This window comes from Yarrowia lipolytica, chromosome 1E (genome assembly GCF_001761485.1).
Source record: "Yarrowia lipolytica chromosome 1E, complete sequence".
Classification (NCBI taxonomy): Eukaryota; Fungi; Ascomycota; class Dipodascomycetes; order Dipodascales; genus Yarrowia; species Yarrowia lipolytica.
The window spans coordinates 724,090-739,412 of record NC_090774.1 but is presented as its reverse complement, the minus strand read 5'-3'; the positions used below and the strand labels follow the sequence as shown (position 1 = coordinate 739,412).

Here is a 15,323-nt window from a genome sequence, read left to right as displayed (position 1 = left end):
GCAGGTACAGTGTCTCTGTGTGTATACCAGAGAGGGTAATAGAATAGAGTTTCTGAACAAGGTTATAAAGTTCGAGATTCGCTTTAAGCTCAAGCACAGCTGGAGAGTGTGCCCATGAAAGTTCCAGCACGAGGCGAAGTCTGGAGGGCCAAAATTAAGACGCAAGAAAAATTAGCGGAATCCAAGGAAAAATAGCGAGGCGACAGTTGCCGTGATAAAACCCTGAAACACAATTTCCAGCGCCTTGTGCTACCGCGCCGTCGTCCGACCGTCAGTCAGCATGACAAACCGCCATCTTCCAGCCCGAAAGTCTCTGCTCTATACACCTCCGATCCGTTCTCGGAGTTTGACTGAATGCGGATGTGTCCAAGCTTTGTGTTATTGTAATTAAGAGGGAGCGTGAGCGTGCAAGTTTTTTGTGGGAGGTTTCAAAATGTGGATACGAAATTTGCTTGTGCTGTATAGTACAAGTAATTTGCTTTTGTCCTCAATGCTTATATACGACTCTTGTTTATAGGCTGTCAGTGTCAGGGCCAGACAGACAGACAGATCATGTATCGTACACCGCTGAGGACACCATTCGCAAACTAATGTGTGCCTTGCCTTGACGTGTAAAAAGAAACTGTGGGGCTGGGGGCTCAAGGGGGATAGATCAGGGGCTCGGCAGGGTGGCCATGACAGGCTTTGGACGTGGTATGTCACCGAGGGCTTGGAGGCTCTGCATGGTTCCAAACTGAACCACCTGCAAATGTGGATCTGGATGTTTATCTGCATCTGTACAAGGCGGTTTCTTCCCCGTAATTTCCAGGTGTGTTTAGTGACGGCGAGTGACAGGTACGGAGGCCCTTGGCGTAATTTCGGCCTAGTGTGGGCCCGTGGTGTCTATGTTTTCCCCAGTCTTAACAAAGTCAACAGAAATTATCGCCCATTATTCACCAGGGGAATTTTAACTCGAGCCCGTTGATATCCCATTTTGAAATTAAATTACCCGTAGGTAAAAGTACATTGCCGGTTGGATCGTGGTAATATTATACGAGAGATTTGCGCTGGGGACAATCTACCAGTACAGTACTTGTACAGTACGTTCTAGTAGACGACAAGTTCACGTGGGAATTATTTTCTCGGTGTCAACAAAGCGTCTTTTGCATTTTTGCAGGAGAGCGGCTCTCAGTCTAGACCCCCTCCAGTCCATGACGCCCCTTCTTGTCAATTGACCCACATTCTCACCTGTCTGTCTGTCTGTCTGTCTACATACCTCGCTCTCGCTCTCATGCCCATTTGTAGAAGTCCGCACTGTACGAGGACGTCTGTCTGTGTCATCGACAGTCGTGACCCAGTGTCTCAGAAAAGACCGGCAAATAATAAAATGGAAGCTTGGAGGCCCACTTATTATTTCTCAATCGGACTCACAGCAAGCTCCAAGTAGAAACAGCAACTGGGTCCCAGCTGCATCGTCGATCAAATGAGACACTCTGAGGAAGCTGAGCCGAATACGAGAGACCGAACAAGTCGAGAAGTAGCATTCCAGTCCACATATCTGCGCTTGTTTCAACATCGCAGCCTGACATGTGACACCTACAGTGACACTCTTGTTCGGACCTCATATCCCCCCTTGACGCTGATAATATCAACGTCAAATGTCAGTGTCAGAAGCCCCTTTTCAGCTGATTGGTATTGTTTGTCAATTTCTGGAACTAATTGGCGGAGCATGAGCCAGGCAGGGTTGATAATATGGAGAAGAAGGGGGTCGTGCTGTTTGGTTTATCACAAACTGCCGAGTATCTACGGGATGTTCCACCACTCTATAAAACAAATAAATATACTAATTATCTAGCCGAGGTTTCTAAGACTAGGTGTTTGTTCCTCCAGAACAAGAAGAAGATGCAACAGGAACTGGGCCATACAAGAGATGGAAAAGGGGGAGGGGAACGTAACACCAACGTCGCGACTTCTAGTGGTTAGGGGAGGGCGTACGAAAAGTGTGCAGTACAGTAAGTACAGTATGTACCGGTAGGTTGTGAGTGATATGAATGATGTATCGGCTCGCAGATACCGTAACAACCAAACTCAACAATCAACCCCAAAGACGGTCAATGGCCCAGCAGCCGTATCCTCGCCAAGTGACAGTCCACGGAATCCAGCCGATCCACCACGGAAGCCAGTCCATGAGGCCCACGCACCCGTATCCCTCGGCTTCTATGCCTTCTGCTGTCTCGACCCGGCGTCGGATACGGCACGTTCGAAACAAATTCCACCACTTGTTGCGCTCGCAGACTGTGTGGCGCAGCAGGTTTTTGGCCATGGGGCCACGTGGGCCATCAATGTATCGCCAGTTGAACGGGTGCCACTTTTGTCGAGGATCCGAGTTTGGAAGCTGCCGATCGCCCCATCGGCCAAGGTAGTTCAGCCACGACGGGTGTGGAGACTGGCCGTCCGATGTGAGCACTCGGCCGTCAAACCAGATGCGATCGGCTCCGGTTCTGCCCCGTTCTCGGTGCGTCAGAGTGTATCCGTAGTAGTTCTGAACAGGGTCCCACAGAGCTCCCCGATCAGTAAAGTCCGAAAGCATGTAAAAGGGTAGATCGTGAGAATGCTGGCCTACAGATCCGTAGTTAGCATGAGTGCCTCGAGCAGAAAATAAGACCCTTCTTTCAGGATCGTTGTCCATTTTTTCGGCAGCATTATAGTAATAGGCGTTTCCGCCACCATGGGCACTCATCCACAAAATCTGCGGAACGCCATCCTGGAAACGCACCAGAGAGTGCTCCCAATCGCCCACATGGTTGCCATAAGGCCCGCCACCCATGACAAAAGGTCCTAGGTTGAAGGGGTAAAAGTAGAACCAGAAGGCATCCACAAGTCCATCACCTTTGTCAACCACGATCAATACAGACTTGGCATGATCAATCTTGCCCGAAACAAGATGGGGGATGTTTCCTTCTCCTGTGATCCAGTCCGGATCTGCGTTGAAATCCGTTAATGAAGTCATAAATGTCCTTGAAGAGTGCTTCTCAAACGAATATTGACCGAGGCGAGCCAAAGTGACCGGATCAGACTCGCTGCCATTCAATACCGTCTTGCCAGAAGCCGTGTCAATTTTGAAATTGGTCACATAGTCTGCTGGATCACCAGGGAGATACTTTTCCTCCGAATAAAGATGCACTCCTGGACAGTGACGCAGGACGTAGTCCGGGACCTGGCCGGGATTCACGGTCCAAACAGGGTCTCTTTTATGTCGAGAAACACCCTCCACAAATGTCGCTGCCGTAAACAATAGCCAAGCTATTTTCATTCTGGTTGTTGGTTGTAAAGTAGATTGTATGCACGATTATGTGTGAGGTAATAAAGACTGGTCATGTGACAGAATCTTAATTTCGAGGCAGTCGACGCTGACCGTTAGTGGCGATCCCAACTTGCTCCCCCAAAGCCAGAGTTACCCGGCCGCCATCCAGCTCCCCCTCCCATCGTGTCCCAGCTTACATAAGCATCCCCATAAAATAGCCGCCCGCCAACTCCACCAACCTAAAGTCTCGCTAGTCACAACTTTAATGGCCTGGGTGGATCTCCTCAAATGACTGTAGTGGCTCTGCCATCCGACCTTCGCTCATTTTTGACCTGCTTGAATGTGCGCTGGTTCAAAGCGGCTTTGAGCGTCATCCGCAAACACAACACGCACCTCTGTACATCGTCTAATGCGCACCTGCAGGCATGAAATTTGTGCCGAGTGTCTGCCGACAGCTGTTCGGAGCCGAACTTTTGAGTGAGTGATCGTTGAACTAAATGCCATTTTACAGTGCAGTGCAACCCAATGAATGGTAGCCGTATTGCCTCGTTCTGCTCTCAAAGGGGTGGGCACATGAGCGCTAAAAGTGTCGAGATGACTGAAGAACTGTCAGCATATACATTGGCAGTGGATCTCTGTCTACTCAACGGCTGACATGTGATTAAATAGTCGCAGGATTGGACGTCTGACGGATGCTATAGCTGCTGAAATCCGTCTTACTCGGACCAAATGTGCTTGTCAGCAGCAGGGGAGTTTCCCAACAAAAAAAAGTGCAAAAGAAAAATTCAAAATGTACGCAGAATGCGGTGGAATCATGGCTGATAAGGCAGATGGATGTCGGTGGTGGGTGACTTTAGGGGGCGGTTGCGGGGCAGGAGAGCAGATTCTGGTCACGTGGGCGCGCCGGCCAAGGGACGGTGGATGTCACGTGACTTGGAAAACGGGGGCTTAGTAAGGCACGAATATCATTAATTGTGTCTTTTTTTTTGCTCTCTTCTCCGTTTGTCCCGTCCAGCGTATAACACGTATGCAAGATTCCGCTCCCCACAAAGTAAAATTCGGGAGTCAAGATAGTCGTACAGGGATGACTGCCCGGGCGACGTGAAACAAAAATGAGAAGGCAGTATTTCAGAAAAAAACGAGTCACGTGATATGTCGTCCGGGCCGTCCGACACATCAATCTTTTACATCAGGCAAATATCTTCAATCCACCATCCTAATAGCACTTACCCCAGACACTACAAGTAACTCCGCATATGTAGCATATGAAAGTCACGGTTTAAATTCCGAGCTATCTCCCACTAGCCTCAGTCTACACACATTTGGTCGCGCGACACTTGTACGTCCATAGACTTTCTATACGACACCAGCTTCCACAAACACCATGGCCGTTCCTTCTGCTGCCATCAAGGCTTCCGGAGTGGATATGGGGGACCTCAAGAAGAGACATGACACCAAGCTTGACGTGGAGGAGAGTGTGATTGACGAGAAGATCAATGAGAATGAAAGCGACGAAAAGCTGACCGAAAAGCTGACCGAAAAGCTGACCGAAAAGCTGACTGAAAAGACCTCCACCGAGCCCATTGCTTACGTTGGCAAGTGTCCTGATGGAACGACTTTTATTGTGCCAGAGACGGAGGATATGTTGACCAACCTGTTTGATCCTCGAATCACAAAGTCGCTGACGGACGTGATCATCGTATCGATTCTGGTCACATTCATGGGACTCTTTTTTGTCGTCCCCAAGTCCTGGAGAGTACCTCTCTATCTGTTTCTGTTTGCCGCATGGCGTCTGGCCTACAACGGAGGAATCGGCTGGCTACTTCACAACCAGTCCAACTACCACAAACTCACCAAGTGGGCTCTCAAATACAAGGTGTTTGACAAGGACAACAAGACGTGGTGGCACCAGCTGATTAAGCGGGAGTTTGAGACCCGGTTCCAGAACCAGCCCAACTACTCGTTCTACGAGGTACCCGTCGAGTTCAACACCTGGATTCTTTTCCGACATGTGGTCGATCTGATTCTCATGTCAGACTTTACCTGCTACTTCATGCTGGCCTGGTCCTGCGCTCTGTCCGTGAGAACCAACCAGCCCTGGTGGCTTGTTATTGGACGATGGCTCGCCGGAGCTCTAATGCTAGCCTTCAACCTGTGGGCTAAGACTGACGCCCACCGAGTCGTCAAGGATTATGCCTGGTACTGGGGAGACTTCTTCTTCCTCAAGGACATGGAGTTGACTTTTGATGGTGTCTTTGAGATGGCCCCTCATCCCATGTACTCCATTGGATACGCTGGTTTCTACGCCGCCTCTCTCATGGCCTGTTCCTACACCCTGTTCCTGGCCTCTCTGGCCGGCCACGCTGCCCAGTTTGTGTTCCTATCCATCGTTGAGAATCCTCACATTGAAAAGACTTACAACCCCCATCAGCCCAAGCAGCGACGAAAGGCTTCTCACGTCCGAGACCGATCTTCCATCCAGCTGGGGCTCGATCAGAAACAGAAGGATGAGCTGTCTGCTATTGTTGAGGGCGACGAGTCCGTTTCTATTGCCTCTACTCCCATTTCTACTACTTTTGACGAGCCGGAGACTGTCCAGAAACACTCCCTTCCTCCGTTGGTTGTGTTTAGCAACTTCCAGATCACTCGAGTCACAGATATCATGACTGTGGGAGCTGCAGTCTATACAATGCTGCTCTACTTCCTCCCTGCCAACCGTCTGTGGTACACTGTGACTTTTTTCATGGCTCTGTCTGCTCGTCTTTTCCACACTCTGGGTCTTGGAGTCATACTGCGACGACAGTCCGAGCGACGATCCTTCACCAAGACCTTCCTCAAGTTTGGAATCTACCCCTTTGAGGCATACGAGCAGTGGCAAGTGTGGTACAACGTCTCCACCGTGTTGTCCTACACCACATTTGGTCTCTTTTGCCTGCGACAGTGGAGAGCTCCTTCCACCGATCCTCTGTGGCCCCTTAAGTACATTCTTGGCGCTCTACTTATTGCTCTGCATGGCTGGACATCGAAGTCCATCCATGACTCTCTTGGGCATTTTGGATGGTTCTACGGTGACTTCTTCCTTGACCGAAAGCAGAACCTCACTTACTCCGGCATTTACAGATACCTCAACAACCCAGAGCGATTTTTCGGTATTGCTGGCATCTGGGGTCTTGCTCTGATGACCAACTCTCCAGGTGTTGGTATTTTGGCCTTCTTGTGGACTCTGGAGGGTATGGCATTCATCAAGTTCGTCGAGCAGCCCCACATGCAGCGAATCTACGGTACCAGTATCCGACACGATGCTGGTGTGACCAAGACCATTAAGAACTCTCTCAAGTTGCCTTCTCCCTTTGAGAAACGGGTTCGACAGTTCCAGGGATCCGTTGACAAGGTTATCAACGATACTCTGACTGTGGTCGAGGAGTTCATTGGACTTGCCAAGCCTACTCTCAACGAAGTTGTCAACGACTCCAAGATCCTGTTGCGACAGTACCCTGCCAAACTTACCCTTACTCGAATGCTGGATGTTCCCGAAAACATTGACACTGCCGATTACTCTGTGAAGCTCGTGGGCGGCGAGAAGTGTGCCGATTCCAACCGAATTTCGTACGCCTTTGGAACCCCCATTCATGTCAAGTGGCAGGCTTCTCCCAACAGATCGGCAAAGGACTGGATCGGTCTGTACCGAGTGCACGACAACACTTCCCCTGAGGTGACTTCTCTTCCCTCCAAGGGCCGATGGTCTGGAATCGACGAGACTGGCCATGAGTCGCATCTCGACGGTATTGTGTCGTCTTCTAAGACCAATGGAGAAGTTGTTTTCCGAGGGGACACACTCTTCTGGGAGTGTGGAGTCTACGAGTTCAGATACCACCATGCTGGCAAGCACACTGTGCTCAGCACCTCGGAACCTTTCGAGATTGTGGCTCCTAAGATTGATCTATCTGGAGAGGTGGATGCAAAGACTCTGGCTCTTGAGATCCTCCCCATCGTCCAGCGATGCTTCTCTCTATCTATGGAGTTCCCTCCTGAGGAAGTGGACGACTACTGGGCTCTTGAGGAACCCAAGGTGATCAACAGAGTGCAGGCTGCCGTTCAGGCGTATTTCAACGTTGAGCTGGCGCAGGAGGTGCTTCAATCGGATGAGTCTGTGGAGAATTTGGCTGAGCGACTGCTCAGAATTAGAGACGCCCTTAAAGGTCTTACTGTATAAAGGAGGAGAATGAATATGTATGAATAGATTGAAAATTGTTTGCAGAGAGCATATCTGGAAGAACGTGTGTGTGTGTGTGTGTGTGTGTCAACAAATATCGGATCAAGTGAAGAGCACAAACCAGAGTTGCGAGTGACGTGTAATTCTGGGCCACGGGCTACAGACCTTGACGTAGGGGTCTATAGTAGATAGAATGGTGATGACAGTACATTGATTGACCGCAATTGACACTTACAACTACGTAACATGTAATGTTCAATGCGTTATCTATGTAATATTATGTACCCGTAGTTTGGTTGGTTGTGTTTTAAACGCGACATCAAGCACCCTAGCTGCTGTATGACTCTGTGCACTCCTCCATTCACGTGGTCGGTGAACCATTCTATCGGTGAGGATACTTATGACACCCTCAGTATGTTGTGCCACTAAGTTTTCCACGCATGCTCACAGACTCATTCCAGTCATTCCTTATTGCTCCAACAAAACTCCATGCATGACTCCTCTGATCTCCCGGGCCATCTCCTCGGTCTTGTCGAAAATCTCCTCCATCTGCTTCTCGCTCACGTTACCGCCTTCAATCCACATGCCCACAATCTTCTTGCTTGCTGCCATGTAGGATACTACTCCGTCAATCTCGCTGGTAGGTGCTCTTGAGGGCGACACAGTTGCCTTGTTCTCATCGAGCAGCACACTTCCTGCTGTCACAATATCGGTGCACTCGAGACCGGAATCGGCCAGAGCGGCGCCAGCGCACGAAACTGCGGCAGCCACGGTGGTCTTGGTATTATTGGAAGAAGACAGAACTGATATGCTGACATCGATGGTGGACTTGGGGTACTTCTCGACCAATATGCTGGGCAGGAGAGAGGTGTGGACGTACGATGAAACGTTCTTCTGCAGAGAAGAGCTCTGTGTGGTGCTGGCAGATCGAATGTATTGGGTCAGCTGGGTGGAGCTAACCACAGCACTCTTACTCTCAATATCGCAGAGAGAGACAGGGAGAAATTTTGTGTCCACGTTCAGGATGGCCGATGTTGTGAACAGACCTCTCATAGGTCGAGGACCATGGACAATGGCCACAATTTTGATATCATCCAGCTCCAAGTAGGCCGATCCGTTTGCGTTTTCGACCACTCCGGTCTTGACGAAGATGCTGCCGATATCCAGGCTTTTCTGCTCAACCTCGGTCGGCTTGATGTTGTCCAGGGTGAATGGCACCGCGTCAGCAGGCCCCAAAACTCGTCTTCGGTCAGTCATAGTGTTGTGTGGTTGATAGTGAAACTCACAAATAAATTTCTGCACGATGTTGGTGCAGGCGTGGTTAGCGTTGGGAGCGAAGTTTATTTGGTAGATAGCTAATTACGTAAGCTGCGGGTGACCTGATTTTGATACAGCGTGGTGGTGCTGACTAAAGACTTCTAATACGACAAACATGTAGCAAACGAAGATAGCAAATCAATTGGTAAGCAACTAAAAGGCCCTTATGACTCAACCTTAAACCCAAACCTCCCTTTCTCTATATATAATGTCCTCAATTATTCATTGCTCCACATTATCTCCGTTTACCCTAACCCAACATCAAGGTTGACGACACTTAGTTCCACACGATTCCTTGCCACAGTTCAATCTACACTTACACAACTACCACTTTTGCAATGTCAGACAAGTCAGACAAGATGCAAATCGACAACGCAGGCGAAATTGATGAGTCCCTGTACTCGCGACAGCTCTATGTGCTTGGACACGAGGCCATGAAGAAGATGGCCAACTCCAACGTTCTTATCGTGGGTCTCCAGGGTCTGGGAATTGAGATTGCCAAGAACATTGTTCTGGCTGGAGTCAAGTCGCTGACTCTGTATGACCCCGGCAAGACCGAGGTTGCAGATCTCAGTGCCCAGTTTTTCCTGCGAGAGGACGACGTGGGCAAGCGACGAGACCAGGTGTCTCAGCCTCGACTGGCAGAGCTCAATTCGTACGTTCCTGTGCACGTTTTGGAGGCCAAGGATCTCTCCGAGGAGGAGGTGGCTCGATTCCAGGTGGTTGTGCTGACCAATGCTTCTCTAGAAGAACAGATTCGAGTCAACGAAATCACACACAAGCAGAATATTGGGTTTGTCAGCACAGACACCCGAGGTCTTTTCGGTAACATCTTTGTCGATTTTGGCTCATCTTTTGCTCTGATTGACGCCAACGGAGAGGAGCCCCATTCCGGAATCATTGCCGGTATTGACGAGGAGGGTAACGTTGCTGCTCTCGATGAGACTCGACACAACCTTGAGGATGGAGATTATGTTAAGTTCACTGAGGTCGAGGGTCTCGATATCAACGGTGACACTCCCCGAAAGATCAAGGTCACAGGTCCTTATTCGTTCAATATTGGTTCTGTTGACGGTCTGGGCACCTACAAGAAGGGAGGTCTTTTCACCCAGGTCAAGATGCCCCAGGAGATTTCGTTTGGTTCGCTCAAGGAGCAGCTGGCCAAGCCCGAGTTACTGATTTCCGACTTCGCCAAGATGGAGCGACCCGCACAGCTACATGTCGGCTTCATGGCCGTCCAGGCGTTCCAGCAGAAGCACGGTCGAGCCCCCCGACCTCAGAATACCGAGGACGCCAACGAGGTGCTGCACCTGGCCAAGAGCGTCACTGCAGAGTACCCCGACGTGCTTTCTGGAGGCGAAATCGACGAAAAGCTGCTCACCCAGCTGTCTTTCCAGGCCGCTGGTGAACTGCCCGCCATGACTGCTCTCTTTGGTGGAATGGCTGCCCAGGAGGTACTGAAGGGCTGCTCGGGCAAGTTTGGCCCCATCCGACAGTGGGTCTACTTCGACTCTTTGGAGTCTCTGCCCAAGGACGTGGCTCTAACTGAGCAGTCTGTGGCTCCCACCGGCTCGCGATATGACCGACAGGTTGCCGTCTTTGGTAAGGAGTTCACCGAGAAGATTTTTGCTGTTAAGACTTTCCTGGTTGGCTCTGGAGCCATCGGTTGCGAGATGCTTAAGAACTGGGCTCTCATGGGTCTTGGAAAGGACGGAGAGATCCACGTGACCGATAACGACGTGATTGAGAAGTCCAACCTTAACCGACAGTTTCTGTTCCGACCCAAGGATGTGGGCAAACACAAGTCCGTGACCGCTACCGAGGCTGTGGCAGAGATGAACCCTGATCTCAAGGGCCACTTTGATGCCAAGCTCGACAAGGTCGGTCCCGATACCGAGAACATCTTCGACGACTCGTTCTGGAAGTCTCTGGACTTTGTGACTAACGCTCTGGACAACGTTGACGCCCGAACCTACGTCGATCGACGATGTGTCTTTTTCCAGAAGCCTCTGCTCGAGTCAGGAACCCTGGGAACCAAGGGTAACGTGCAGGTTGTCTACCCCAACCTGACTGAATCGTACTCTTCCTCCCAGGATCCCCCTGAGAAGGGCATTCCCCTCTGTACTCTGCGATCTTTCCCTAATAAGGTTGACCACACGATTGCCTGGGCCAAATCCATCTTCCAGGGCTACTTTACCGACAATGTTGAGTCTGTGAATCTGTTTCTGAGCCAGCCCAATTTTGTGGAGTCCACCCTCAAGCAGACTGGTGACCAGAAGTCTATTCTGGAGAACATCAAGTCGTACCTGGTGGACGAACGACCTACGACTTTCAAGGAGTGTGTCCAGTGGGCCCGTCTGGAGTTTGAGAAGAAGTTCAACGGCGACATTAGTCAGCTTCTGTACAACTTCCCCAAGGACGCCACCACTTCTACTGGTGCTCCTTTCTGGTCTGGACCTAAGCGAGCTCCTGACGCTCTCGAATTTGATTTCAACAACCAGGACCATCTGGATTTTCTCATTGCTGGCGCTAATCTGCGAGCCTTCAACTACGGTATCCGAGGTGATGACCTTGATGTTTCTGAGTACAAGGAAGTTGTGGACAACATGACTGTGCCCAAGTTTGAACCCAAGTCCGGTATTAAGATCCAGGCCAACGAGAACGAGAGCGTCGACCCTGTGGATGCCGACTCCGAGGAGCTGACCCAGCTGGCCAACTCGCTGCCTCCTCCTTCTTCTCTGGCTGGTTTCCGACTCACTCCCGTTGAGTTTGAGAAGGACGATGACACCAACTTCCACATCCAGTTCATCACGGCTGCCTCCAACTGTCGAGCTCAGAACTACGCTATTGACGGCGCTGATCGACACAAGACCAAGTTCATTGCTGGACGAATCATTCCCGCTATTGCTACCACCACTGCTCTGGTGACTGGTCTTGTCTGTCTGGAGCTCTACAAGGTGGTGGACAAGCGAGAGGTGATCGAGGACTACAAGAACGGCTTTGTCAATCTCGCTCTGCCTTTTCTGGGCTTCTCTGAGCCCATTGCTTCGCAGAAGATGGAGATTGCTGGTGTCGAGCTGGACAAGATCTGGGGTCGATACGACATTCACGAGAACTTGACTCTCAAGCAGTTTTTGGAGTTCTTTGAGAAGAACTACAACCTGACGGTGACCATGCTGTCCCAGAACGTGTCTCTCCTGTACGCCTCCTTCTTCCCTCCTGCCAAGCTCAACGAGAAGTACGATTTGACTCTGACCGAGCTGGTGGAGGCCGTCACTAAGAAGAAGCTCGAGCCTCACGTTAAGACTCTGATCTTTGAGGTTTGTGCCGAGGACCAGGACGGTGAGGATGTCGACGATATCCCCTATGTTTGTCTCCATCTTTAGAGAGCTCTTTGGCGATCGTTAGAGGTGTTAGACTATATAATTAATGAGTAGATGAGCTGTATGGAAGCAGTACTACCAATGACTCGGTGGATCAGCAGAGTATGATAAGTACGGTTGTGCAAAAACAAGCGGTGCAATACTGTAGTCTTTCGTAGAACGTGACAGAGAGGTCAAACAAGGACAATGCCAAGTTTGAATTGAAAGTTGGTCAGGCCGTTACTGTCTCTGATTATAAAGGCAGTTTCGTTTCTACTGTGAATAGATGAAATGTTTACTATAGCATGAAGTAAAAATGAGATAGAGCGTGTTTTCAGGCTGCACCAATGGAGAAGAAACTCCTTCTGATGGAGGCCTGTATAAACGTGCGACACGTTCTACTCCCTCTACATAGGCACGTATTCACCAGCGTATAGTGCGTGTAATTTAGTGCTACGAATGCATTAGTCTGGATGTTAGCGACAGCATGACAATGACACAAGGGGGTATAGAGACGACTCCTGAGACGACACCGAATGCGTCTGTTTGAGATGAGTTGAGGTGTGATTTTTGGGGTTGCAGTGGTTCTGTGGAGTATCGTATATAAGTAGGGATTATTTCTTGGTGAGACACAGTAAAACGATACAACTACTCGTACCGGTACAGTATGTATTGGTACAGTATTCCTATCGCATTCGTACACAGACAACTGACACAACGGTTTGTTGGCACAGCTAACCCTCACTCCACACTATTCACATTCTTCTAACCCACCCACTTCAGCTCAGCTCTCTATTACATTATTGGGTTACATAAATATCTACATTTGATAATACAATGATTGGGGTTGCAACGGGGTGCCAGAAGGGTCAAGAAGACAAGACACGAAGGAAAGGCATGGAGAAAAGACAAAAGGTAGTCTCATGGGGTTCCGCAATCACTGTAGGCGGCAATTTCGGCGCGGATTTCCGGAATTGCCGTGAGCACCACGTAGATGAGCTCCAAGCGGCGGACCGGCAGGCTATACGTCAGGTCGTGGTTGCCGCAGATGATGACAAGCTCCTCCGTGGTGGCCGTGTAGGCGTTCCAATCTGGTCAGTAGAAGGTGGGTAAGAAGATACCATGGAGTGGAAATCAAGAGAAACACATCATGGATACAAGCCATGGATCAACAGGAAGCAATGGATCAGAAAAATGGATCAAGATAACATGGGAATTTGGAATCAAAAGACCCTGGGATCGCGTTCCAACGTAGCCAACCGCTACTTGCGCTAGGCAGCTCACACTCACTTGGATCAAGATAGTAATATGCGTATTCGGTGGTCATGGTGATACTGGGACCGAAGCTGAAGACATGGGTTATATACATTCGCCGTGGGATGCGCATCTTACCGGTCGTGTTTATATATAACCCTTGGGGGAGTGAAAGGGACGTGGTAGGCTTTGGGGACGTGCTTGGATTACGTACTCGCCTGGTCTAGCGTGTGGTAACATTGTCAGAGTAGTGTGGAGATTAGTGGCAAACCAGTACAGGTAGACAAGCGCAATGAGGGTTAGAAAACACACCGGCGGGGACTGGTTCATGCTGTTGCAGTTGTAATTATCCACCAATGGCTGTGGTGGAATTGTAACTTCCAAGTCATTTGTCTCATAACAATCTCAAAAAATGAGGGGGGTTATAGGAGGGGTTTACCCTATACGTAGGGTGATGTGTGCAGCGCGTGTGTGTCGTCTATGCTGTAGCTGACTTTTCGTTTCCTTCCTTTATCTTGCTCCTCCAAGTCAACTGTTGCATCGGCCAATATTATACGTTAGCGCCCTGGGCTTTTTAGCCTGACGAGAGAATAACACCTTCCAGCCAGCGTGACAATCAGCTCCAGAACAAGGCGTGGAACCCGTCGGAAAGGAGATGTAACGTCTGAGGTGTGGCAATGTGTGCGATCCAGTCATCCGCACGCCCGGTGGAGGAGTGGCATTCAGCCGCCTCAGCGGGTCTCGACACATCAGACAGGTCGTGTGGACCATGTTCTCCACAGGTGTTCACCAGGTGGGGTGAGTGGAGTGACGGTCCCGGCTCGATTCAACACAAATCAACAAATCCGTCTGCTATGGTGGCTCCTTTTCCATCCCAATCACGCATCCGGAGTTTGATTAGCTAATGAGGTCGTCTGACGTGATGGAGCTGGTGATGTGCTACAAGTAGACCAGAGGCAGAAGACAGATTACAAGACAGAACCGCTGCATCAATGGAGCGTCATGTGAGCAGTCGTACACACCTGCACCGTCCACGAGGCGTGTCTATGTGTTAGCGTGGACATTTTATTTCCCCATGTTTTGTTTGGTCATGGTATTTGTAGTCTGCCCCTTCCACTCGTGACGCTCCCAAAAACATGACCCCAACACACTTTCACTCCAGCTACAGTACAGTACAGTACATGCTATAGTTTGGGCTCTATTAAGGAGGTTGGGCGACTATAAAAGAAGTGGTAGAGTGAAATAAAGGAGTGAATAAGACTCGGTGTGGCGCCTGATAAGAGCGAATGTATTTACGCGCGCTCTCTCTCTCTCTCTCTATATATATATATATAATATATATATATATATGATTAATGGTGTTGTCATCCCAAATGCTCCAGCATCGCCTTTGGGCGTGTCAGTTGGTTGCTGTAGGAGTGCTGTACTGATATTCGCTCACGATAATTGACCAAGTGCGATGAGACCTGTAAGATACTGATGGTTCCATTCGATTCGCCAATACCCCGTTATCCCAGTTACCCCATCGTATCAACCTATGGATCCGAATGTACTGTCATGCTGTATGTACTGTCATCCGGCTCAACCAACTAACCATACCATCTCAGTTTTACTATAAGTGGTGTGTTCTTGCGCGTCTCTTAGACAGAAGATCGAACCATTGTGGCATGTCCACGAGCAATGCATCATTCACGCTGAATCTATCACGAAAAGACGTCCGGCTAGAAAAATAGAGAAATTTGAAAGCAAGCACGACTTGAACCTCGGCCCCGCATCTTGATTCAACAGTGACAACTACAGAGACCCACTCTGTCGTCCGAAACTCAGTGCATGACGAAAACCAGTCTAACGCTGGCGATCGTGTGGGCGGTCTAGACTACAAGTAGCACAGTAG

At 49.8% G+C, this 15,323-nt stretch overlaps 6 protein-coding genes across 6 annotated transcripts; 2 read left to right on the top strand and 4 right to left on the bottom strand.

Moving 5' to 3' along the window:
• Positions 1-2,074: 2,074 nt before the first annotated feature.
• YALI1_E07361g (uncharacterized protein) lies at positions 2,075-3,292 on the bottom strand (the record flags this gene model as incomplete). The annotated part of the gene is made up of 1 exon (XM_503614.1): positions 2,075-3,292. One exon carries the CDS (start codon positions 3,290-3,292, stop codon positions 2,075-2,077), a length of 1,218 nt encoding a protein of 405 aa, XP_503614.1.
• A 312-nt stretch (positions 3,293-3,604) lies between these two features.
• Positions 3,605-3,940, bottom strand: YALI1_E07354g (uncharacterized protein; the record flags this gene model as incomplete). The annotated part of the gene is made up of 2 exons (XM_068282914.1): positions 3,605-3,889; positions 3,932-3,940. The coding sequence occupies 2 exons, from the start codon at positions 3,938-3,940 to the stop codon at positions 3,605-3,607; spliced, it is 294 nt and encodes a 97-aa protein (XP_068139015.1).
• A 727-nt stretch (positions 3,941-4,667) lies between these two features.
• YALI1_E07347g (uncharacterized protein) lies at positions 4,668-7,496 on the top strand (the record flags this gene model as incomplete). The annotated part of the gene is made up of 1 exon (XM_503613.3): positions 4,668-7,496. One exon carries the CDS (start codon positions 4,668-4,670, stop codon positions 7,494-7,496), a length of 2,829 nt encoding a protein of 942 aa, XP_503613.3.
• A 468-nt stretch (positions 7,497-7,964) lies between these two features.
• Positions 7,965-8,753, bottom strand: YALI1_E07306g (uncharacterized protein; the record flags this gene model as incomplete). The annotated part of the gene is made up of 1 exon (XM_503612.3): positions 7,965-8,753. One exon carries the CDS (start codon positions 8,751-8,753, stop codon positions 7,965-7,967), a length of 789 nt encoding a protein of 262 aa, XP_503612.1.
• Positions 8,754-9,151: 398 nt separating this feature from the next.
• YALI1_E07302g (uncharacterized protein) lies at positions 9,152-12,199 on the top strand (the record flags this gene model as incomplete). Its single annotated transcript, XM_503611.1, has 1 exon — positions 9,152-12,199. The coding sequence occupies one exon, from the start codon at positions 9,152-9,154 to the stop codon at positions 12,197-12,199; it is 3,048 nt and encodes a 1,015-aa protein (XP_503611.1).
• Positions 12,200-13,096: 897 nt separating this feature from the next.
• On the bottom strand, positions 13,097-13,502 carry YALI1_E07259g (uncharacterized protein; the record flags this gene model as incomplete). Its single annotated transcript, XM_068282913.1, has 2 exons — positions 13,097-13,266; positions 13,466-13,502. 2 exons carry the CDS (start codon positions 13,500-13,502, stop codon positions 13,097-13,099), a joined length of 207 nt encoding a protein of 68 aa, XP_068139014.1.
• Between the last annotated feature and the right edge of the window lie 1,821 nt (positions 13,503-15,323).